This window comes from Macaca mulatta, chromosome 2 (genome assembly GCF_049350105.2).
Source record: "Macaca mulatta isolate MMU2019108-1 chromosome 2, T2T-MMU8v2.0, whole genome shotgun sequence".
NCBI lineage: Eukaryota > Metazoa > Chordata > Mammalia > Primates > Cercopithecidae > Macaca > Macaca mulatta.
Genome location: NC_133407.1, coordinates 121,741,866 through 121,766,316, shown reverse-complemented (window position 1 = coordinate 121,766,316; position 24,451 = coordinate 121,741,866). Strand labels below are relative to the sequence as shown.

Below are 24,451 nucleotides of genomic sequence, written 5' to 3'. Positions count from 1 at the left end.
ACCTTCATAGTTTCCTGCCCAAATCTCTAAATGTCGTTTTGCTTGAGTTGATATCCTACAGTTCTTACAAGACCTTTCTCTCCCAGGGTCACACAACTCTCGTCAATATTAAATTAATATCAGCTTGAGTCACGGGTCTTTCCATGGGTTTCATGGGTTATTTGCTCACAGAGTCCAGGGACATTTTCCTCATCCATTCCATCAGATCCCCAGTTGCTTTCTCTGGCAACGCACTGCTAGTATTTGTACAGTAAAACAGTCTAAAAAATTAAGTAATTCAAACTACCCTTACACCACCAGGGCAATTAGAGTCACAGTCTGGGTGTGTCTGAGGACACCAGGCCGCCAAATCCCAGTGATTTAGAGAAAACCCAGCAGAATTTCCCATGCCTCCTGCCTCATTGTCACCCAGCAGAAGGTTCCGTCACCCCAGGTGCCCTCTAGGGTGGACCACTTCCGAGTTCATCCACTGTCAGGAAAAGGCACATGGCATGCAACCGCAGGACCGATGACTAGATGTCAGAGCTGGCTCCCGGTTGGGATATGAGTGACTTTGTGGAGGATGGCGCCTAAATGAGGCATGCCAATTTCCGCACCCGGGTGACGAATATAGGGGCTCCTAAAAGGCTAGCCCAATGTATCTGTATTTCCTTGGGGATTAAACCCCATGATCTTCAGTTCCTCAGAGAACTGAAAGTTGCAACGAGAAATCCAGTAATTCCTGTTATCTGCAGGCTTTATAAGTCAGTGGAGCCTACGGAGGTGGCCAGAATCCGGCACTGCAAGCGCTGCTGTCTTCTCACGGAGTCTTGAAGCCAGAGCAGCGCCAGGATGTCACAGGAGCTGGCCCCACTGCTGCTTCTCCTCCTCTCCATCCACAGTGCCCTGGCCCTGAGGATCTGCTCCTTCAACGTCAGGTCCTTTGGGGAAAGCAAGCAGGAAGACCAGAATGCAATGGATGTCATTGTGAAGGTGAGTCCCTTTCCTGGGAGGAGGATCCCAGACACCCCTCACACCCTCTCTCCTGTCTTCAGACTTTAAGAGACTCAACGTACTTAAAGTTGGCCCTTAGGGGGAATGTAGAAGCTGGCTTGGAACAATAACCACTTCAACTCTCTGTGCCTCCTGCCATCATCTTAAAACAGGGGCTCTCTCCAGAATCGCTGAGGGGACTATAGGAGTTGGTAAATAGAAAGCTCTTAACGTAGTATCTGGCTCATTATATGTTCCACATAAGGGTTGGCTATTATGATTTTTATTGCTATTTATTGAATGCCTGTATCAGGCACTATAAGCACATGGTTTCATTTCATCATCTTTATGAAGAGGGACTATTACTCCCCATGCAGAGGTGATGAACAAAGAAAGATGAAGTAATCTTATACAGCTACTCCTTTCCACCAGCAAAGCCCAGCTCCTTTCTCTCTCTTTTCTTTTCTCTTCTTTCTTTCTTTCTTTCTTTCTTTCTTTCTTTCTTTCTTTCTTTCTTTCTTTCTTTCTTTCGTTCTTTCTTTCTTTCGTTCTTTATTTTTCTTTCTTTCTTTTTCTTTTCTTTCTTCTTCCTTTCTTTTTCTTTCTCTTTCTTTCTTTCTTTCTTTCCCTTCCTTGCTTTTTTCCTTCCTTCCTTCTCTCTCATCCTCACCATCCCTCCCTCTCTTTCCTTTCTTCCTTCTTCGCCTCCTTCCTTCCTCTTTCCCCCTCCTCTACTCCCCCGTTCCTTCCACCTTCACTTAGGCTTTCCTTGGGTGATATATCCAGTGTCTGGGGACACTGCTCGCTTTCTCTGGAGTCAGTTGACTCCGTTTATCTTACAGGGTAATTTATTTTTGATGCTGGCAACTTAACCCTTTCCCAGGACTCTGGAAAGGTACTTATTACCTTACGAAACCTGAGGCACCATGGTGTGGTAGGGGGGCCAGGAGCCCTGGGTTCAGATCCCACCTACCAGACTTGTGAGCTTCAGGAGGCCCTGCACCTCCCTGAACCACCAGCTATTCTCAGCAAAACCGCGACCACGCCCGAATACCACCTGTAGCGCTGGCTAGGGAAGATAACTCAGGGTGCCTGAGGCGCCCAGCAGAGCCTGCAACAAGGCGGGTATTCATGAGCTAGAGCCGCTGCTGTTGCTCTCATTGGGAAGGAGGATTGGAGTGAGGACTGGCAGGCTCTGTTCTTACTTGGATGAGCCTCTCAGACCTGGGTGGCCCTGCCCTTTGGGAGGTACACAAGGCCTTCTAGATGGTGTTGTTTAGCCAGGATAGCAATGCCAAGCCTGTGGGAACCATGACAAGATTGTTCAGTGGGAAGCCCTGACATGTAAGGAAATGATTTTCCCCACTTCACACACGGCCTGTGGAACCTGGGTAGCCACTGAGTTCCCATCTCCTTCCTCACTGATGCAACCCGGCTGTCTTTTTGTTCCTTAGTGAGTCCATCATGGGGGCTTGAACTCTGCATCTCCCCTGAGCAGCTCTGTCCTGCAGGGCGTGTCCGAAGTCCTTGTCAAGGCTGCATCACCCTCCCCATCCTACCAACAGGCCATCCCCAAAACACTGCAAGAGCCACCCAACAGCACACTCACAGTCACCCGAGAATGCCAGGCACTCAAAATAGGATTATCTCTAGCGCCCATTGACTAAGCACCTCCTATAGGCCAGGAATTCTATATTCAGATTTAATACTGTGACTTAGGTGGTGTCGCCCCCATTTCATAACTGAGTAAATGGAGGCTGAGAGTGGCCCCTTATCTAGATTTCCATAGCCAGTAAGGGGAAGAGTTGGGGTCAAACACACCCCTGCAGCCCAGCCATAGAAGCTGAGATGCCTTCTCCACTCTTCCGTCCGGATTTATCGCTTCAGAGACTCAGCAGCATCATGCTGCCGTCACCCTGACCTGCACTGGGGAGGCTGGAGAGTGAGGGAGGCCTGCCTTCTCCATCTTGGGTTGGCCCCCGCATATCATGGGCAGCTGTCCAGATGCCAACCCCTCCCTGGCTGAGTGTCCCCTGTTTGTGCGTTTTCCAGGGTGTCCTTAAAGAACAGAGCTTGTTCATCCAGCAAATGCTCAGTGAAGCTAGACCTTGTATTAGACACACCAGGGCACTGAGGATGTAGCAGTGGCTGTGGGAGGCATCGCCTCCCTCTTCACAGAGCTTACAGCAGAGGGCAATGGTTATTTCAGGAGTGCATGCTATGTGCCAAGCCCTTAATGTGCAGTATCTAATTCAGCCGCACAGCCACTCTGATTATTGTGCCCATTTTGCAGAGGAGGCAATGGAACTCAGAGGTGAAGTGAGTTGCCCAAATAGCTGTGGAGCATATAAGTGGCAGAGGGAGGGCTGGAGCCCAGGCTCTTCCCACCATGCTGAGCTGCTCCCTCTTTAGAGGCATGACATAGGGTTTCACAAGCCACCCTCTGGCCCAGATCTTTCTTTCTTTCTTTTCTTTTCTTCTCTTTCTTTCTTTCTTTCTTTCTTTCTTTCTTTCTTTCTTTCTTTCTTTCTTTCTTTCTTTCTTTCTTCCTTCCTTCCTTCCTTCCTTCCTTCCTTCCTTCCTTTCCTTCTCTCTCTCTCTTTCTCATTCCTTCCTTCCATCCATCCTTCCTTCCTTCCTCCCTTCCTTCCTCTCTTTCCCTCTTCCTCTCTTCCTTCCTTTTTTTTTTGGACAGGTTCTTGCTCTGTTGCCCAGACTGGAGTGCAGTGGTGCAACCACAGCTCACTACAGCCTTGACCCCCCGGGCTCAAACAATTCTTCCATCTCAGCCTCCTGAGTAGCTGCAACTACAGGTGCACACCACCATGCTGGCTAATTAAAAAAAAATTGTAGAGATGGGGTCTCGCTATGTTACCCAGGCTGGTCTCAAAGTCCTGAGCTCAATATCCTCCTGCCTCAGCCTGCCAAAGCACTGGGCTTACAGGCATGAGCCACCATGCCCGGCCTGTCCCGGATATTTCAAGACCCCTCCAGACCATCTCTTCCCCTCTCCCCAGGCCCACTTATAGTACACGTTGCTTGGATTCTGTCAACACTAGGCATGCACAACCCAGAAATTCCTCTTCCCCTCCTGTGAACAGAGTCAGGAATTTGCCCTTAGGGAGATATCAGTGTTTCAGGTCTCGGCTCTGGAAGGTTTCCTCCCTGGGACTCTCATCCTGGGAGCCTCCTCTTGAGAAGATGGAGCCAGGGAAAGTATATTTTTCCTGGTCTGAAATTTGAGCAGGGAGAACATGTGTCAAGAGGGATTAGAAAATGGAGTATTTGGCCGGGCATGGTGGCTCATGCCTGTAATCCCAACACTTTAGGAGGCCGAGGAGGATGGATCACCTGAGGTCAGGAGTTCGAGACCAGCCTGACCAGCATGGAAAAAACGCTGTCTCTACCAAAAATACAAAAATTAGCTGGGCGTGGTGGTGCAGGCTCCTGTAGTGTCAGCTACTCAGGAACCTGAGGCAGGAAAATTGCTTGAACCCAGGAGGCAGAGATTGCAGTGAACTGAGATAGCACCACTGTACTCCAGCCTGGCCACAAAGCAAGACTCCATCTCAAAAATAAATAAATAAACACATATAGTGGTCAAGAAGGTGCTCTGTAGTATAGATAACCTGTTGTCCTGTATTCACTCTGTGTTCAAATTATTAAACCTCATGGAGCCTCAGAGTACCCAACTACACCAGCATTGAGGACCAGCATCAAAGAGTTATCATGAAACTGATTAATTGCCGGACGCAGTGGCTCACGGCTGTAATCTCAGCACTTTGGGAGGCCAAGGCGGACAGATCACCTGAGGTCAGGAGTTCGAGACCAGCCTGACCAACACGGTAAAACCCTGTCTCTACTAAAATACAAAAATTAGCTGGGCATAATGACAGGTGCCTGTAATCCCAGCTACTCAGGAGGCTGAAGCAGGAGATTCACTTGAATCCAGGAGGCGGAGGTTGAACCCAGTGAGCCGAGATTGCGCCACTGTGCTCCAGCCTGAGTGACAAGAGTGAGACTCTGTGACTCTGTCTCAAAAAAAAAAAAAAAAAAAAAATTGATGAGTCAATGATAAGAGGTAACTCTTATGAAACCCTTCCTATGTGCCAGGCACTGTATTAAGCATGTTATATAAGACAACTTGTTTAACTTATATTAAATAAGTTAGTTAGAAATGCACCTGTCATGTCATGATAAATTTTGGCCATTACCTCCCACAATTTCTTCCCCATCGAGCAGTTTTCTTTTTTAAATAAGACTTCCATTTTAATTATAAAGGTCTAATTTTTAAATTATATTCTGTATAAATTAAATAATGATTTTTAAAATGAAAATAGTCATTAAAGATGATTTTTAAAATACAGAAACCTTTAAAGAAGAAAGGAAATCATTTATTACCCTGCCACTTGAAGGTAATTGTTGTTGGCATTTGGGTAATTTTCTTACAGGCATATGTAAGTCCGCATGGGTTTCGCAGCAGGGACATCATCCTGTGTCATCAGTTTTGTATTCTGCTTTATATTATATTTCCCATGATGTTCATATTCTTTTAAAACATGCCTTTAATGCTATATAATGCCTTATCCTGTGTTTGCAACCTAATTCATTGAATGATTTTCTGTTTGGCAATACCTAGGTTGTTTCCAATTTTTTGTTGCAATACATCTTTCTCTCTGATCTGTACAGGTAATACTGATTTGTTTCATGCCTCCTACATGGCTGGCACTATTCTAAGTACCCACTTAATCCTCTAGCAACCCCATGAGGGATTGATATTTTCATCCCAATTTATACATGAGGAACCTGAGGTGCAGAGAAATTGTGGATATTTCCTTACAACGAGAGACATTCTTTTTTTTTCTTTTTTTGAGTTGGAGTCTCACTCTGTCACCCAGGCTGGAGTGCAGTGGTGTGATCTTGGCTCACTGCAACCTCTGTCCCTCGGGTTCAAGTGATTCTCCCACCTCAGCCTCCTCAGTAGCTGGAATTACAGGCACACGTCACCACACCAGGCGGATTTTTGTATTTTTAGTAGAGACAGGGTTTCGGCATATTGGCCAGGCTGGTCTCAAACTCCTGGCCTCAGGTGATCTGCCTGCCTTGGCCTCCCAAAGTGTTGGGATTACAGGCTTCAGCCACCTGCACCCCAAAGGAAGACATTCTTCAAAGTGGAAAAATTGGGTCAAAGGGCATACATATTTGAAAATGCCTTCCAGAAAGGTGTGGCAGTCACAGTGACTAAATCAGCAGACTGGCTTGGCCAGTGGCTTCCAGCTCCCTGGAGAGCCCTGCGTGGCTGATGCCATGGAGTTCAAGCTGTCCATGGAAGGCTCCAGCCTTAGGACATTGTTCTCCTCGTCAGTCACTACACGGGTGGACCTCCCACCTGGGGCAACCTCCTAAAGGCTGAACCCCCAGTCACAGAGGCACCCAGACAGGTAAGTGCTGGTGTCTCTCCCCACTGGGTCCTTCTAAAGATGGAACTGGAACATGTGCTCTGGAAAGACAGGACCACTGGCATAACCCTCCTACTTTATGTCTTTGGTGGCTGTGTAAGAGGACATAATTAACCTTGGAGACCAGGTGCAGTGGCTTATGCCTGTACTCCTTGCACTTTGGGAGGCCAGGGTGGAAGGATCACTTGAGGCCAGGAGATTGAGGCTGCAGTAAGTCATGATCACACAGCTGCACTCCAGCCTGGGTGACAGAACAAGACCCTGTCTCAAAAAAAGATATTAACCTTGGGGATGCCTTGTCCTTGACCAACAAATCCTGTGTCATTGAGCCCACCAGGATCCCATACACAGAAAGGCCCCTGTGGGCTTGGTCACAGGAAGGGCTGTGGGCTTGGTCTGCACCCTGGCCTCTAGGTGGTTGCTCACCTTGAAGGAGCCTCTCCTATATTCTTTTCTCTCTGAGTGCCTTCTCAGCTTTCAGGGACCATTCAAATGTCACCTCCACTGTGGAGCCCTTCCAAATCCTCCGAATAGAAGCGATTCATTACTCCTCAACACTTCCACAGCTTGTGACTTTTATGTAGCGCAGGTTTTTGTTTTGGTTTGATTTTGGTCTCACATCATAGCTAGCTGTTTCCATTTGTCTGTCTTGCTGGACTGAGTCTTCCAGAGCAGTGACTGGTTTTTCTTTTCTTTTTTTTTTTTTTGAGATGGAGTCTTGCTCTGTCGCCAGGCTGGAGTGCAGTGGCGTGATTTCGGCTCACTGCAACCTCTGTCTCCCAGGTTCCAGAGATTCTCCTGCTTCAGCCTCCTGAGTAGCTGGGATTACAGGCACATGCCACCATGACCGACTAATTTTTGTATTTTTAGTAGAGACGGGGTTTCACCATGTTAGCCAGGCTGAACTCGAACTCCTGACCTCAGGCAATCTGCCCGCCTCATCCTTCCAAAGTGCTGGGATTACAGGTGTGAGCCACCGTGCCCAGCCAGGACTGTGTTTTAACAGTTCAGCATGGTGGACTTTGTAGTCACGTGGACTTGAGTTCAAATCCTGGCTCTACAACCTATACTGGCTGTATGACTTTAAGCTAGTCACTCAACCACTCTGAGCTTGGTTTCTGCCTATGTTTAATGGACTAAAAAGCATAGTTATCCCATAGGGTTATTGTAAGACTTGGAGTAGGTTTGCAGTAAATGTCAGCTTTTATAGTTATTATCATTATACCTCTTAATTTCTAATTCAGTCTGTTACCTTTGCTGACTAAGGGCTTAATATTTATTATTATTATTATTATAATTATTCAAGCAAAGCCAAGAGGCAGGATATTGTGGGGAGGTCATGAGCAAGGGGCTCTGGGCTTGAATGGTATAGGTTCAAATTCTGCCTCCACCACTTTCTAGTAGGGTTACTGGGAGTGTAATTTACTCAACTTTCTCTGAGCCTCACGCTCATCTTAAAAATGTATATAACAAAAGCACCAACCTACCTCAGGGAGTCCTTCATTTAGTTCAGAGTAGAAATTATTTTAATAAGCACTCAATGCAATGCTTAAAAACAGTAAGTGTCCAATAAAAGGTTTTATTTATCTGTGGTAAATGACCTCAACCCCTGGGGATTCTCTTTCTTGCAGGTCATCAAACGCTGTGACATTATGCTCCTGATGGAAATCAAGGATAGCAACAACAGGATCTGCCCCGTACTGATGGAGAAGCTGAACGGGTAACATGGGGAAGGGTGGGCCCGCTAGGGCTCAAGGTCAAGTGCAAGGGCATCTGAAAGCTCCAGGGATCTGAAAGTAATGTGAGATCCCACACTTGACCACCAGTTCACATAGCCTGTGCTGCCCAGGATTCCAACTCCCTTAGCCACGGTCCTGAGAACTTTCTTTTTTTTTTTTTTTTTTTTTTTTGAGACGGAGTCTCGCTCTGTCGCCCAGGCTGGAGTGCATGGAGTGCAGTGGCACGATCTCGGCTCACTGCAAGCTCCGCCTCCCGGGTTCATGCCATTCTCCTGCCTCAGCCTCCCGAGTAGCTGGGACTATAGGCGCTCGCCACTACGCCCGGCTAATTTTTTGTATTCTTTAGTAGAGACGGGGTTTCACTGTGTTAGCCAGGATGGTCTCAATCTCCTGACCTCGTAATCCGCCCGCCTTGGCCTCCCAAAGTGCTGGGATTATAGGCGTGAGCCACCGCACCCGGCCTGAGAACTTTCAACCAGCTGATTTTACTGTGATAAAACAGAATAGGGGAAATAGATGAGGGGTCTGGACACAGAAAGAAATGAAAAAAGCAGATGAGGCTGAGCTAAAAAGTATGGTTATGAAGAAAATGTTAGAAAAAAGAAAAGATTAAAAACCAACAGTAGAAGAAAGATCAATAAAATTACGATATGCTCACACACTGGAATATTATGCAGCTGTTAAAAGTCACGCTGGTGGCCAGGTGTGGTGGCATGTGCCTACAGTCTTACCTACCTGGGAGGCTGAGGTGGAAGGCTCACTTAAGCCCATGAGGATTAGGCTACCATGAACCATGATCACCCCACTGCACTCCAGCCTGGGCCACAAAGCAAGACTGTTTCTTTAAAAAAAAAAAAAAAAAATTCATGCTTGCTACAGAATAAGTTAGAGCTAAATATTCCAGCATGGAATAATGGCTGCAATGTATTGAAAAAAAGCAAGTTGAGAATTGCAGGTAAAATAGCCCTTTTGAGTCGTCATGTTACATGAATAAGGGTGTGTTTGTGTTTCCATGTGCATAGAAGATGAAAGATTGGAAGGATGCTCTCCAAACTATTAATAGTGGTTACTTCTGGGGGGTGTGATCAGAGAGCTGTGGTGAAAGGCGTTAGTGAAGGAATGAGGGGCACTTGCTTTTTATTTTAGTACTTTTTAAATTTGAGACTCTGTCGCCCAGGCTGGAGTGCAGCAGCAAGATCTCGGCTCACTGCAACCCTTGCCTTCTGGGTTCAAGCGATTCTCCTGCCTCAGCCTCCCAAGTAGCTGGATTTACAGTCATGCACCACTATGCCTGGCTAACTTTTGTATTTTTAGTGGAGTTGGGGTTTTGCTATGTTGCCCAGGCTGGCCTCAAACTCCTGACCTCAAGTGATCTGCCTGTCTCAGCCTCCCAAAATGCTGGGATTACAGGCGTGAGCCACTGCACCTGGCCATCTCAGCATGAAACACTTAATAGGGACTTTTGAACAAAAGCCATGTCTGGGTCTTGGGCAGGGGCGAGATGAGATGGTAGATCCCGGTGCCATCATCCCGTAATCTCCGGGCTTATCCATCATAGGGAAGGAATGTGTAGGACAACTGTAGGGACAGGCAAGAATCCATGTCAATCTGCCTAAGGGCTTCCCTTATAGTGAGGGAAATGAGTGAGGGACCTGCCTGAGTCACTCAGCCAGGAAGTGGCCACGCCTACCGCTGAACTTGCATCACATCTGATCTAATCTCATAGCCAGTGCTCTATTCTTTGTCATCTCAGCCTTCCTTGGAGTGGTCCCAGTCAGGTTTGTGGGAGACTGAGGGGACAGGTTTGTGGGGGACTGAGGGGTCAGGTGGGCTCCAGGCATCTCCAGCACAGTCCATCTGGGGCAAGTCTTTTCACCACCATTGGTCTTGGCACTCCCCAACCTGTCTAGACTGTCATGGACTCCAGGCAGAGCCAAGCGTGTTTGTCCCTTTATCCCCCACAAGCCAGGATAGGCCTTAGTCACTTTGCAACTGAGTCACCACAAGCAGTTTGGTAACTCAGGACTTGGCAGGCTATGTTCAAAATAGGGCCAACCTCCTCAAAGTGGAAGCCCAGCAGAACCTACTGTTCACACTCCTGGGGCCCCAGGGGCCAGGTCTGCCTTAGAATAATGCATCTGAAGTTCCAGGAATTTCTGTAAGATTGGCCCCTAAATACCCCTTCTGCTTTTTTTCCAACTGAACCTAAGAATATGCTGCAGCTTCAGACAAGCCCTAGATCTTTTTGTGAGCAGACAATGTGAAACTGTGTTAGGCTTTGCCCAGAGTGGAGTTATCAGTAGGTTTGGCAAACACACAGAGAGTCCGGTTTCCCTGGTGCAGGTGAGGGGCAAGGTCAATGGGACTTCATGGCTGTATCCCCAGCACCCAGGATACAAACAACAGTGAAGTGAAATCATGTTCCCAAGGCTTGTGAGAAAATGCCTGGGGGCTTTCAGAGGAGAGAATATTCTCGCTTATCATAAATGCTCAGGAGTGGTTCGTGGACACGGACAGGTGGCTTGATGACGTTTATTCCACCAGAAAGCATAAGCTGCAGCTGCAGCCATGGGCATGAGTGGGGTCAGGGGCTGATTCTGGCCCAGATCGTCTTCTAGGGTCTCAGTGGCCTCCTACAGGTACAGGCCAAAGCATGCGGGTTTTGGGGTAGTTGGATCTAGGTTCATGTCCCAACTTGGCCTTGCAAACCATAAAAAGGGGATAACGATAATACCCTTCTCATAAGGCAAGAAATAATGGCTGTAAAGATCCTGGCAGATGCCACATTCCAGCCAATCAATGGTGGCCCTTCTTACTGGACTCAAAGGTTATGATGAACAGTGGCCCTTCCACACATTGGGTGTATGGGGGCAGATTGGAAAGAGAGGAACATGTACAGTAGGGGAATATTTATTCTTTAAGATGCGGTGTGAAATCTTTCTTTTCTAGAAATTCAAGGAGAGGCATAACGTACAACTACGTGATTAGCTCTCGGCTTGGAAGAAACACATATAAAGAACAATATGCCTTTCTCTACAAGTAAGTATCATCTATGCTCCCTAGAACATGGCCACTAACAAATCGTGAATTGAATCAAAATGCATGTCTTCTCTGCAAAACCAAATTTGGATCTCTAACCAATTCTCAGTGTTGATCGAAATAACTGCTGTCAAAACTGGGGGCTTATGCAAAGTATTAACTCTTCAAGCTGAAAACACAAGGGGTCTCCTAACACCTCATTTGTTGGTTGGCTCCATGGTTGCCAGGCCAGGAGTTCTTTACTCCTCATAGTCAAGTCCTGGCCCAAGGCTGGAAAGCTGAGGTGCTCAGCCCAGCTGATTCCCGAACTTCATATTCTTTTCCTCTTCCTGCTAGTAATTTCTTAAGTCTGAACATTAACCTGTGGGTGCCACAGATAACTAGTATGGCTCATATCTTCAGCCCCCAGATTCTCAACAGCTCCCTGGCTGTTGAGAAGAGTTGACTCAGCCTTGCTCTCAGGAAAATGACCCCATGCTTGAGCCTGCTCTGGAGTCTAAGAAAGCCAAGGGAACCTACATCTCTACTTTATGAAAGTAGTAAGAAAAGGGCTGACTTAGCTGGGAGGATTTCCTTTTCTTTCTTTTAGGGAAAAGCTGGTATCTGTGAAGAGGAGCTATCACTACCATGACTATCAGGATGGAGACGTAGATGTGTTTTCCAGGGAGCCCTTTGTGGTCTGGTTCCAGTCGCCCCACACTGGTAAGACCCGCAGGCCTCTCTCTCGGGGACCTCCCCAACGGCCCATGAATGGGCAGCAGCCTGGAGCATGAGCTCAGGTTTATGCAGCCCGTTAGGGAGGCATTACGCTGGATGTGACAGTGCATTGCTTCTAATACCTCAGTGTAGACGATGCAGTTCGGTGTGATGGCACCAGGCTTGCTTCTCAGAATGCTGAGACTCAAGACTTCCCCAGCCTGGAACGCACTTTCTGGAAGCAATGGTAGCTCCCCTCTCTCTGAAGAGTTTAGGCGCATGGAAATTGTTTTCTGCAATTCCTTGGTTTCTGTCAAGTACAACCCTTCCTTCCTTTTAAAAAATCCCAGCTGGGCACAGTGGCTCACGGCTGTAATCCCAGCACTTTGGGAGGCTGAGGCAGGTGGATCACCTGAGGTCAGGAGTTCGAGACCAGCCTGGCCAACATGGTGAAACCCTGTCTATACTAAAAATGCAAAAATTAGCTGGGTGTGGTGGTACGTACCTGTAATCCCAGCTACTCGGGAGGCTGAGGCAGGAGAATTGCTTGAACCAGGGAGGCAGAGGTTGCAGTGAGCCAAGATCGTACCACTGCACTCCAGTCTGGGTGATAGAGTGAGACTCTGTCTCAAAAAAAACAAAAAACAAAAAAAAAACAATTCCTAAGCGATGGCTTAGGTGAACCACTAGCCTAGAGGCTCACTCTCCCTCTGGTCACTGCATTGCAGACTCCTCCACAGACTGCAGCAGGTGAGGAAATCCAAATGGATTGCTCCCTGAACTCTAACAACAGTACTTGTACTGGCCCCTGATTAAGTACCAGCCTCCTGTAATCCTTGCAATGACTACAAGGTAGGGAGTAGGATTATCTCCACTTTACATTTCAGGAAACTGAGGTTTAAAAAGGCGTGAAGTCACCCAGCTGCTGAAATGGACAGACCAGGGTTGTAACCCAGGCCACCACCTCAGGAGCTCATGTTCTTTTTTTTTCTGTTTTTCAGACAGGGCCTTGCTCTGTCATCCAGTCTGGAGTGCAGTCCCATGATCTTGGCTCACTGCAACCTCCGCCTCCTGGGCTCAAGCAATCTTCCCACCTCAGCCTTGCAAGCATCTCAGACTATAGGCACGCACCACCACGCTCAGCTAATTTTAAAATTTTTTGTAGAGATGAGGTCTCGCCATGTTGCCTAGGCTGTTCTGAAACCACTGAGCTCAAGCCATCTGCCTGCCTTGGCTTCACAAAATGCTGGGATTACAAGTGTAAGCCACTGTGCCCAATCAGGAGCCCATGTTAACCACTATGCAATGCTCGATGGAGTCAAGAATCAAATACTTTTTCAGTACCTACTATGTGCCAGGCTCTGTTGAGGGCATTGGACCAGACGGAGGCGGTGACATTGGGCTGTGACCTGAAGAAGCCAGCCATACAGAGGGCTGGAGAAAGGGCATTCCAGGTGGAGGGCACAGTGAGCACAAAAGCTCAGAAGTGGGAAGGAGGCTGGAATATTTAGGGGGACCAAAAGAAGGATGGGGGAGTGCAGTGGAGGCCTGAGGAGGAGAGCCAGCGATGAGGGTGTGTAGGGCCCTGGATGCAGCCTGCTGGGCTGAGTTCTGGCTCCTGTCTGTGTGACTTGAGCAGTGACCACCCCACCGCCCTTGTCTGTTGAGGTAAGAGTGGGAATCCGGGCTGAGAATAAGGGGAGGTCCCAGGAGGAGGTGCTCAGAAAGTGACAGCTGCTGTTAGCAGGTGGGCCAGGCACGGCTTCCGAGGGTCACGCACATTGCCACACTCAGGCTCTCTCAGTCCTCCAATGGTGGGGGAAGGTTTTCAGACACTTCACAAAAGTCTTTCATGAAGACCACGCTAATTTTTAAATAGTTTTTTGGAACTTTTGTTCTTAATTACAAAAGGAGTATAAACTGACAAGCCTCTATTTTTTTTTTTTTTTAGATGGAGTTTCGCTCTTGTTGCCCAGGCTGGAGTGCAGTGGTGTGATCTTGGCTCACCACAACCTCTGCCTCCCAGATTCAAGTGATTCTTCTGCCTCAGTCTCCCGAGTAGCTGGGATTACAGGCATGCACAACCACGTCCGGCTAATTTTGTATTTTCAGTAGAGACGGGTTTTCTCCATGTTGGTTAGGCTGGTCTTGAACTCCTGACCTCAGATGATCTGCCCGCCTTGGCCTCCCAAAGTGTTGGGATTACAGGAGTGAGCCACCACGCCTGGTCAATTTTTCTTAATTAGAAAATTTTCGACTGGGCTTGGTGGCTCATGCCTGTAATCCCAGCACTTTGGGAGACTGAGGCAGCTAGATCACAAGGTCAGGAGTTCGAGACCAGCCTGGCCAACATGGTGAAACCCGTGTCTACTAAAAGTACAAAAAATTACCTGGGTAATTTTTTACAGGTGGTAGTGTGCACCTGTAATCCCAGCTACTCAAGAGGCTGAGACAGGAGAATTGCTTGAACCTGGGAGGTGGAGGTTATGGTGAGCTGAGATCGTGCCACTACACTCCAGCCTGGGTGACAGAGCAAGGCTCCATCTTGAAAACAAAAGAAAAACAAAGAAAAAGAAAATGTTTTTCCTTAGTACAAAAACCAAACAGATTTATTATTTTTGAAAAGCAGAAAATAGGCTGGGCGTGATGGTTCACACCTATAATTCTGGCACTTTGGGAGGCAGAGATGGGTGGATCACCTGAGGTTGGGAGTTTGAGACCAGCCTTACCAACATGAAAAAACCCCGTCTCTACTAAAAAAAAATACAAAACTAGCCAGACTTGGTGGCACATACCTGTAAACCCAGTTACTTGGGAGGCTGAGGCAGGAGAATCATTTGAACCTGGGAGGTGGAGGTTGCAGTGAGCTGAGATTGCGCCATTGTACTCCAGCCTGGGCAACAAGAGCAAAACTCTGTCTCAAAAAGAAAAAAAGAAAAAAAAAAAGAAAACCTTTAAAAAAAAGTAGAAAATACAACCATAAATATATACAATTTTTAGCTGTCAATTTAAAAAAAGAAGAAGAGGGATAAAATACATCAGAAACAAAAGAAAATAGATTTGCCACACACACACAAATGGGAAAATAAAAGCACCCACAATGCCAGCATGGAATACAGTTGTAATAAGTAAAATGTTCATTTAGAAGCAGAATGCTTGTTCCCTGGTACCGCAAAGAAAAATCAACATTCAGATAAAAAGTTTTCTCAGCAAGCCAATTTTACTTTCTGCAGAAAGGGTGCTCCTCGCAGATGGAACAATGGTGAGAGCACACCTGAATAAAGGAGGGAAGCAATTTTTATCCTTTACTCAGCTTGTCCCTGCTACTGTGTCCTGTCTCTATTGGTTGGAGCCAGACCACACAATCTAAGCTAACCTGACTGGCTAATAATTTAAACCTTTCCTAAATAGGTAAAGGCAAGGGAGAACAAAGGAAAAGAGGAAGTTGCTTATGCCAAATAGGGAAGGGGCAAAGGCTGTGAGCTGGACCGTGCCTGCGAGCATGTCCAGCACAAATATCTTGGTTAAGGTACAAGGACATAGAATGTACTACATGCCTGTAAGCATGTCTAACAGCTACACAGGATAAGGCTTAACAAAGAGTTATTAGCACAAAGCAAGGAGGCTTGAAGGAAGTTAGTCTTTAAAAGAAACTATTATTTTTAACACTTATGATTTATTCTTTAACAAGAAAGGAAACTTCGAAGAGGAAACTGTTTTACTTTCTACAACAGTCTACCAGTTTTCTCTTAGCCATGAAGGGCAACTGGGAGAAATGAGTCTTTTGTGTAGTAAAAATAGGCAGCCTAATGATCCCGAGATCATTAAAATCTCAGCCACTGGCCGGACCCTCTGGGAACAGGGGACCCAGACAATGCAGCCTGTGCCTTCTGGAGGGGAGAGCCTGTTTCCGTCCAGCAGTGTTTGTGAGACCTTGACAAGGGAAGTGTGTGACCTCTGCCTCTTTCCTGTTCCTCAGCTGTCAAAGACTTCGTGATTATCCCCCTGCACACCACCCCAGAGACATCCGTTAAAGAGATCGACGAGTTGGTTGACGTCTACATGGACGTGAAACACCGCTGGAAGGCAGAGGTGATGACTGCTGTGTCAGCCGAATTCCCATCTAGCAGGGGCAGGCTCTGGTCCCTGAGTGGGATGAGTACCTCTCCAGGGAGGGGGAGAGGGCAGGGCATGTGCAGGCTACCACCACTTACAGCCTTCTTTAAGGCCTTTCTTCAGCCCTAAGTATCCCTCTTGCTAAATCTGCCTGGGTACCCTGCACGTGGGCTTTGGGAATTCCCACACTTTCCCATTAATAACAGATGCCAACATTTACTGAGTGAATAGCTAGTGCCAGGCACTGTGCTGAGACTTGACATGGACAAGTTTATTTAATCCTCCCAATAATCCCTTGAGGTAGCTACAGTACCTTTCTCATTCTCACTTTGCAATTGAGAAGTGTGAGGCATAGAGCAGTCAGGATTGTTTCAGTTGCAAGGGACAGAATCTTAACATGGCTCATGAAAAGAAGGAGCAATTGATTGGTCTGTGTAACTGAAATGTCCAGGAGTACTTCAGGCATAGCTGGATCCAGGGCTCAGACAAGAGAATCAGGGCTTGATTTGTCTCTTCCTTTCCATCTCCTGGTCACCCTTTCCTCTACGTGGCTCCATTCTCAGGTTGGCCCCACCCATGGGATGGCAAGATGGCCACCAGCAGCCTCCAGACCAACTGATACATTTTCTTTCCCACAATGCAACAAATACTGTGGGACTGAGTCTCGTTGGTTCTGACTGGGTCACGTGTCCATCCCTGAACCAATCGTTGTGATCAGGGTGTTGAGATACTCTGATTGGCTAAATCTGTGTCCACCCCAGTTTCACCCCAAACTCACAGTTTGAGGTGCAGGAGGGATGGGTGGTCTCCCAAAGAAACTTGGAGTGCTGTTTTCACAGAAGGGGGCACACATTTGCCATCCCTATAGGCTCAGTTCTGTCCACTTTTGGAAGAGAGGGATGCACCACTTGTGGCTGTGAGGGTCTGTGAAAGCTCTTGGCAAATATGGAAGTGCACCCAAGACTTCTTCTTCTGTATTTCTCTTTTCTTCTTTCGGAATGTGACTCCTGTGATCCCCCTTCCTCCTCCTGAGTTCCACTGCTCCAAGTGCAAAATGAATCAAATAGACTGTGAACATAGTCCATCAGAGCTGGGCATGGAAAAGACCAGGGGTGTATTTCATTGCTTATTAATAAATAGGTCAAAAGAAAGATTCTTTCTTTCCAAAAATTATGACATCATTCACTTATTAAACAAGAATGTATTGAGCACCCATTGAGTGTCGGGCTGTGGGGAGGCATCAGTGGCCTAAAAGTGAACAACAGGGGAAACTGCTTCAGTGAAGCAGACTTGGATGTGATTCTTTCTTTTTTTTTTTTCTTGAGATGAAGTCTCACTCTTTTCCCCAGGCTGGAGTGCAATGGTGCAATCTCGGCTCACTGCAACCTCCACCTCCCGAGTTCAAGAGATTCTCCTGCCTCAACCTCCTGAGTAGCTGGGACTAGAGGCACCTGCCATCATGCCCAGCTATTTTTGTATTTTTAGTAGAGACGGGGTTTCACCATGTTGGCCAGGCTGGTCTCGAACGCCTGACCTCAGATGATCCACCTGCCTCGGCCTCCCAAAGTGTTGGGATTACAGGCCTGAGTCACTGCGCCCGGCTGGGATGTGATTCTTGACTTCACCACTTGAACCTCCCAGTCCTGTGGCCTAGAGCAGGTCACTTAATCTCTCAATCCTGTTTCTATAGAGGTTAGTGGGCTCTTCTACCTCCTATTGTTTATTGCTGTGAGGTGTAAATTTAAAGACACCTAGTGCTAGGCCTGGCACATAGTGAATGTTCAGCAAATCATGTCTATGTTAGCAGAAGCTGGTGATCACTGAGGTTAAGAATGACCCTCTGTCCTCAACTGAACCCGTCAATCACGGGGAGAATCGTGATCACTAAGATCAAAATAAAATGTTCTTGAAGAAAACTCCAAAGTCAGCAATGCCCCACCAAACAATAGCACAAACAAGGAAATCTGGCACTTCCTCTGGATTGTGGAATGTTGAAAATTCTGTTCCAAGAGCTGTGCGGGAAAAACTATTTCCAAGATAGAAAGTTTCTGTTGGTGGCCTTGGGTGGGGGTGGACAGCTCACTTGATGGTCCCCTCCCCTGAAGATGCCTCTCACCTCCTCAAGGAACTGAATTTTCACAGAAATAAGTTTCCAACTTCAACACAATAGGAGAGAAAGAGTGATGCCAGGGCTGCCAATACACCACCCAAATTCACTTTTCCTGCTTGAAAACAAAAGGTGTTGATTCATTCGTGTGTTTACACCCTACAGCAGTTTGAGCCAGAGACAAAAGATGTGAGGGATAGATTTACTGAATTTTTTTTTTATTCACACCTGACTCTGCGTGCTGACATGGAATTGTGGTGACTAAGAACAGCAAACATTCTCCTTCCTGTTAAGAACACCTTCACTGGTACGCACTCGCCTGTCATCAACTCATCAAAACTATGACTCAATTTTAAATCACAAAAAGAAATTTTTAAAGACCCTGTATTCATTTGCTAGAGCTGCCATAACAAAGTGCCATACCAAAGACTTGATAGCTTACACGATAGAACGTGAGTTCATCACCGTTCGGGAGGCTAGAAGTCCCAGATCAAGGTGTGCCAGCGGGGGGTTTCTTTTGAGGGCCTCTCTCCTTGGCTTGTAGATGGCCATCGTCTTCCAGTGTCTTTACATGGTCTTTGCTCCATTTTTCTGTGTCCTAATTTCCCCTTTTTACAAGAACGCCAGTCATACTGGATTAGAGCCCATTTTACCTTAATTCCCTCTTGAAGTTTCTATCTCCAAATACAGTCACCTTCTAAGGTGCTGGGGGTTAGGACTTCAACACAGGAATTTGGCCCGGGTGGGAGCAGGGTAGACACGATTCAGCCCATAACAGACCCTGTTGTTCACTGGGCCTGGGAGGCGGAGTCTTTGCTAGAGACCCACATGAAAGCGTTCTGCAGCAGCATCCACCGGGTGACAATTTCAAATCTTGTCTTTTAGAATTTCATTTTCATGGGTGACTTCAATGCCGGCTGCAGCTACGTCCCCAAGAAGGCCTGGAAGAACATCCGCTTGAGGACCGACCCCAGGTTCGTTTGGCTGATCGGGGACCAAGAGGATACCACGGTGAAGAGGAGCACCAAGTGTGCATATGACAGGTAGGAGGCCCTGCAGGGTGCTGCTGGCTCAGCACAGTGCTTGGTGTGCACTAGGAAAGGCGCAAGGTGGCTGGGCACCGTGGCTCACGCCTGTAGTCCTAGCACGTTGGGAGGCCTCGGTGGGTGGATCGCTTGAGTACAGGAGTTTGAGACCAGCCTGGGAAGCATGACGAAACTCTGTCTTTACAAAAAATACAAAAATTTGCCGGGCATGGTGGCAAACACCCATAGTCTCAGCTACTCAGGAGGCTGAGGTGGGAGGATCTCTTGAGCCCAGAAGGTGGAGGCTGCAGTGAGCCAGGATCGCACCACTGCACTCCAGCCTGGGTAACAGAGTGAGACTTAGTCTCAAAAATAACAAATAAAAAAAAAAAAAAAAAAAGCACACTGCTTGGAGAGCTGAGTCCATTAAATGTCAGGCCCCTCTACTGGGTACCACATGCAGTGTATGAACCTCAGGACCCTATGCGGTGGCCCTGGGCATTGTAGCTTAGCAGAGGTAAGCACTGGCTTCGGTGTCAGACAGGCCTGGATTTAAATCCTGACGTTACCACTTCATATGTCTGTGACCAAGAGACAGGCTCTCTGCGTCTTTCATTTCCTCCCCTGTAAAATGGAAATTATCCTAGTGCCTCACTCATGAAGATCTGATGTAGAGTCAATGAAATAGCATGTCAGGCTGCTAGCACAATGCCTGGCATACGGCAAGTGCTCACTACATTAATGGGCTGTTCATTGTTCCATAACAAAGACTTACCACAATTGATTTGCCCAATCCCTATCATTGGGCATTAGGTTATTACCAAGGGTTTGCTGTTATAAATACTGCTAAAATCAATATCCTCTGTACATTTTATGCAAGTACTTGTGATTTCCTCAGGAAACAACCCCCAAAATGAGACCAATTAGTGCAACGGTATTTGTACTTTGAAGCTTCAGGTATATATTCCTAAATGCAAATGTGTACATTTCAGTCCTAGCATTCCCTTGTGCTTTTTAAAGTCCCTTCAGGGATTTTCAAACAGCTTTCATCTTTGCTCCTTCAATGGGCACAGAGTGGGGAATGCCTGAGGCATGTGAATGTTAGTGATCTTCCATCACAGAGACCACAGGTGGGGAAACCCCTAGAAGTCTGGTCCCAGGTGGTGGCCACAGTTCCCAGAGCTCAGCCTGCCACGAGGAAGTGTGAGATGACCATCTGCATGAGAGCCACCAGGCCACTCGTTTTCACTTCTCAAGTTTCGAGGTCTAGCTTTCATTTCCATCCCATGACCTCCTTTGTTCCTCTTGGAGCTTTTGAGGCTGGTGTTTCCTTTGCATAAGTTATTACTCTGCAAAGTGGAAACCCAAGATGGGGAGTTACAGGGCACTAAGTGCCCAGATCGTCCCCGCCCCCTATTTTGAAGGACTTCCAGCAAAGCCGGGACGATGGCCACTCACTCACTCACTCGCACATGCAGTTGTGTGCCCTTGGGTAGGTCAAGTCCCTTCTCCAGGGCCATTCTTCTCCCCTGGCAAATGAGTGGGAAGTGATTGAAAATGATACAGAAGAATCAGAAGGCAACATGGCCACGGTAGATCGGGAGGAGGTAGAACAGGTTAGAAAAAGATGTTTACTAAAAGGATCCTGATTTTATACACATGTATCCCAAAGGATGGTGGGATTACATGTGACATTTTAACAATTCATTTTTTATTTTGATGCTCTGAATTTTGTTTCTCATAACCACATGTAGAACTCTTCTGGCTTTTTTTTTTTTTTTTTTTTTTTTTTTTTTTGAGACAGCGTCCCGCTCTGTTGCCCAGGCTGGAGTGCAGTGGCACAATCTTGGCTCACTGCAACCTCCGCCTCTTGGGTTCAAGCGATTTTCCTGCCTCAGCCTCCCAAGTAGCTGGGATTACAGGCATATACCACCATGCCTGGCTTTTTCTTTCTTTCTTTTTTTTGTTTGTACTTTTAGTAGAGATGGGGTTTCGCCATGTTGGCCAGGCTGGTCTTGAACTCCTGACCTCAGGTGATCCACCTGCCTTGGCCTCCCAAAGTGCTTGGATTACAGGTGTGAGCCACCATGCCCGGCCTCTCGTGGCTTTTAAAAAGTCATAGGCCAGGTGCAGTGGCGTATGCTGTAATCCCAGCTACTTCTGGAGGCTAAGGCAGGAGGATCACTTGAGTCCAGGAGTTCAAGGCTTTAGAGCAATGTGATCACATGCCTGTGAATAGCCACTGCACTCCAGCCTGGGCAACATAGTGAGACCTGTCTCAATACAATAAAATAAAAAGTGAAATTAAATAAAATAAACTGAGAAAATAAAAAGCCATAAAAATGATGTATTAAAAATGGAGTTAGACAATATGGTCTCAATTCCAGTCTTTGTTCCGTGTTCACATATTTATCAAACACCTCTCAAGTGCTGAGTGCTGGGAGATCATGCAAAGATGCCCAGGATCTGGCCGATGCCCTGGACCAGCCTCGGAAAACTTCACATGAACACTGGCCTGGTCCTGCACATCCCTGGAAGAAGTCAGAAATAGAGGAGCCTTAAACATCTCTTTCTTTACTTTCTGAGTCTTAAAGAAAGCTTTCACAAATCTCTAATTTGATGTGAAGAATTTACATTTGGGTTGAATTAAAAGCCATAGCCCGGGTGCAGTGGCTTACACCTGTAATCCCAGCACTTTGGGAGGTTGAGGTGGGTGGATCACCTAAGGTCAGGAGTTCAAGACCAGCCTGGCCAAAAAGACTAAACCCCGTCTCTACTAAAAAATACAAAAATAAGCCAGGCATGGTGGCACACACCTATAATCTCAGCTACTTGGGAAGCTGAGGCAGAAGAATCGCTCGAACCTGGAAGGCAGAGGTTACAGTGAGCTGAGATGGCGCCACTGCACTCCAACCTGGGCAACAGAACAAGACTCTGCCTCAAAAAAAAAAAAAAAAAGTTAGTTGGGGTGGTGATGTTAGCAAATGCAGATACCAAAACTGTCGATTAGAATGGGGAAGGCCCAGTGGGCCCTCATGAAATGGCAGTTTGACTCACCTCGCCATTCCTCAGTAAATCACTCAGGACCACGAAGACTACAACTGCATCACCCAGCTTGGGATATGTTAGTTTGTTTCCAAAACTCGTTTGACTACCTCATTCTTACTTTTTGTCATTACTGCAAAGCACATATGCTGTGATTTTTCTCTATATTTTTCATTAAATCCCTTAATTTCTTATTGAAATAAATTTTTATTTTTTTATTTTTATTTTTTTTATTTTTATTTATTTATTTTTTTTGAGACGGAGTCTGGCTCTGTTGCCCGGGCTGGAGTGCAGTGGCCGGATCTTAGCTCACTGCAAGCTCCGCCTCCCGGGTTTACGCCATTCTCCTGTCTCAGCCTCCCAAGTACCTGGGACTACAGGCGCCGCCACCTCGCCCGGCTAGTTTTTTGTATTTTTAGTAGAGACAGGGTTTCACCGTGTTAGCCAGGATGGTCTTGATCTCCTGACCTCGTGATCCGCCCGTCTCGGCCTCCCAAAATGCTGGGATTACAGGCTTGAGCCACCGTGCCCGGCCGAAATAAATTTTTAAAAGAAATTTCATGGCTGGGCGCGGTGGCTCACACCGGTAATCCCAGAACTTTGGAGGCAAAGGTGGGCGGATCATGAGGTCAGGAGATCGAGACCATCCTGGCTAATATGGTGAAACCTCGTCTCTACTAAAAATACAAAAAATTAGCCGGGTGTGTTGGCAGGCGCCTATAGTCCCAGCTACTCAGGAGGCTGAGGCAGGAGAATGGCGTGAACCCGGGAGGCAGAGCTTGCAGTGAGCTGAGATCGTGCCACTGCACTCCAGCCTAGGTGACAGAGCAAGACTCCATCTAAAAAAAAAAAAAAAGAGAAAGAAAGAAATTTGATACTAGCAAGAGTAGGAAAGCAGCAGCATTTGCCATAAATTGAAGGTAGTGTGAGAATTAAGTCCAGTGAAAGTCATGCATGCATTGTTAAATTCTGCCTTAATTCTCTTGCCTGCAGAATGCTCAGAAATGGCAGCCTACTCTCTGTCAACATGGGACTGAGGGAGGTATTAAAGACAAACCAGCACCTCCCTGAGAATTTCTCCATAATCAAATCAGGGAAAGTGAAAATAATTGAAAAGAGAACAGCGTTCTCAGTACACAAGTCATTGTTGTGTGGGATAGTGTGCATATGTCATATAAAACCTCCTACTCCACCAGGGACATTGCCCACACTGGGAGATAGTGTCCTGGTGTCCACAGAACCATGGCAGGGACTGATCCTATTTCACAGTTGTAGGCACTGTCCTTTAGGGTCACAGGCTAAAACCAGGTCTGGACTTTGAGTGCCACATGAAAGGGCCAGGCTGCTCAGTCAATTCCAAACAGCAAACACAGACTTTGGTTTGATCTCAGCAATCACAGGTTGGATTAACACAACTGTTTTTCCTCCCCTTGTTCCAGGATTGTGCTTAGAGGACAAGAAATCGTCAGTTCTGTTGTTCCCAAGTCAAACAGTGTTTTTGACTTCCAGAAAGCTTACAAGCTGACTGAAGAGGAGGTAAGGCTGCCATCTTGTCTTTCTATGCCATTGTCCTAGAAAGACGAGTTAGCCTGGGCAACATGACGAGACCCCATCTCTACAAAAAATTCAAAAAAATTAGCTGGGCATGGTGGTGCATGCCTGTGGTCCCAGGCTGAGGCGGGAGGATCACCTGAGTCCAGGAAGCAGAGGTTGCAGTGAGCTGAGATCGCACCACTACTCTCCAGGCTGGGCAACTGAGTGAGATCCTGTCTCAAAAAAAAAAAAAAAGAAGAAAAAGATGGGTTGATGTCACCCTTTGAGGTCACTGCTGAAGACGGAAGACACAATATTGGGCACTAGACCTTGAGTTTCAATGCCTATGATTTTGTGATTTGAGGCCCTGCCAAAATTTCTCGATCCAGCTGGTCTTGGAATAACACTTGCCAGTGTGTGCTCTGTGGGGTGACTTTGGGCATTTCATCTCCCCTTCCTGGTCCTGAATTTGCTCATCGCTAAAATGAAAGCATCTCCCAGGCATCTCCTGATTTCCATATCTACCTCCCCTTTCTCCTTACAGGCCCTGGATGTCAGCGACCACTTTCCAGTTGAATTTAAACTACAGTCTTCAAGGGCCTTCACCAACAGCAAAAAATCTGTCACTGTAAGGAAGAAAACAAAGAGCAAACGCTCCTAGATCCAAGGGTGTCATCTTATTAACCATTTCTTGCCTCTAAATAAAATGTCTTTAACAGA

General features: G+C 46.9%; 1 protein-coding gene across 1 annotated transcript; it reads left to right on the top strand.

Moving 5' to 3' along the window:
* The first annotated feature begins 395 nt into the window (after window positions 1-395).
* DNASE1L3 (deoxyribonuclease 1L3) lies at window positions 396-24,451 on the top strand. The gene is made up of 8 exons (XM_015130617.3): window positions 396-972; window positions 8,063-8,151; window positions 11,120-11,209; window positions 11,799-11,911; window positions 15,885-15,997; window positions 19,014-19,171; window positions 23,638-23,734; window positions 24,276-24,451. Exons 1-8 carry the CDS (start codon window positions 832-834, stop codon window positions 24,390-24,392), a joined length of 918 nt encoding a protein of 305 aa, XP_014986103.2. The 5' UTR covers window positions 396-831; the 3' UTR covers window positions 24,393-24,451.

What these genes read in the sequence shown, in the direction of transcription:
- DNASE1L3 (XM_015130617.3), top strand. Translation starts at nt 832, where the DNA reads ATGTCACAGGAGCTGGCCCCACTGCTGCTTCTCCTCCTCTCCATCCAC. An exon ending in CAATATGCCTTTCTCTACAA is followed by an intron (nt 11,210 to 11,798) that starts GTAAGTATCATC and finishes TCTTTCTTTTAG; the next exon opens with GGAAAAGCTGGTATCTGTGA. An exon ending in ACCAAGTGTGCATATGACAG is followed by an intron (nt 19,172 to 23,637) that starts GTAGGAGGCCCT and finishes CCCTTGTTCCAG; the next exon opens with GATTGTGCTTAGAGGACAAG.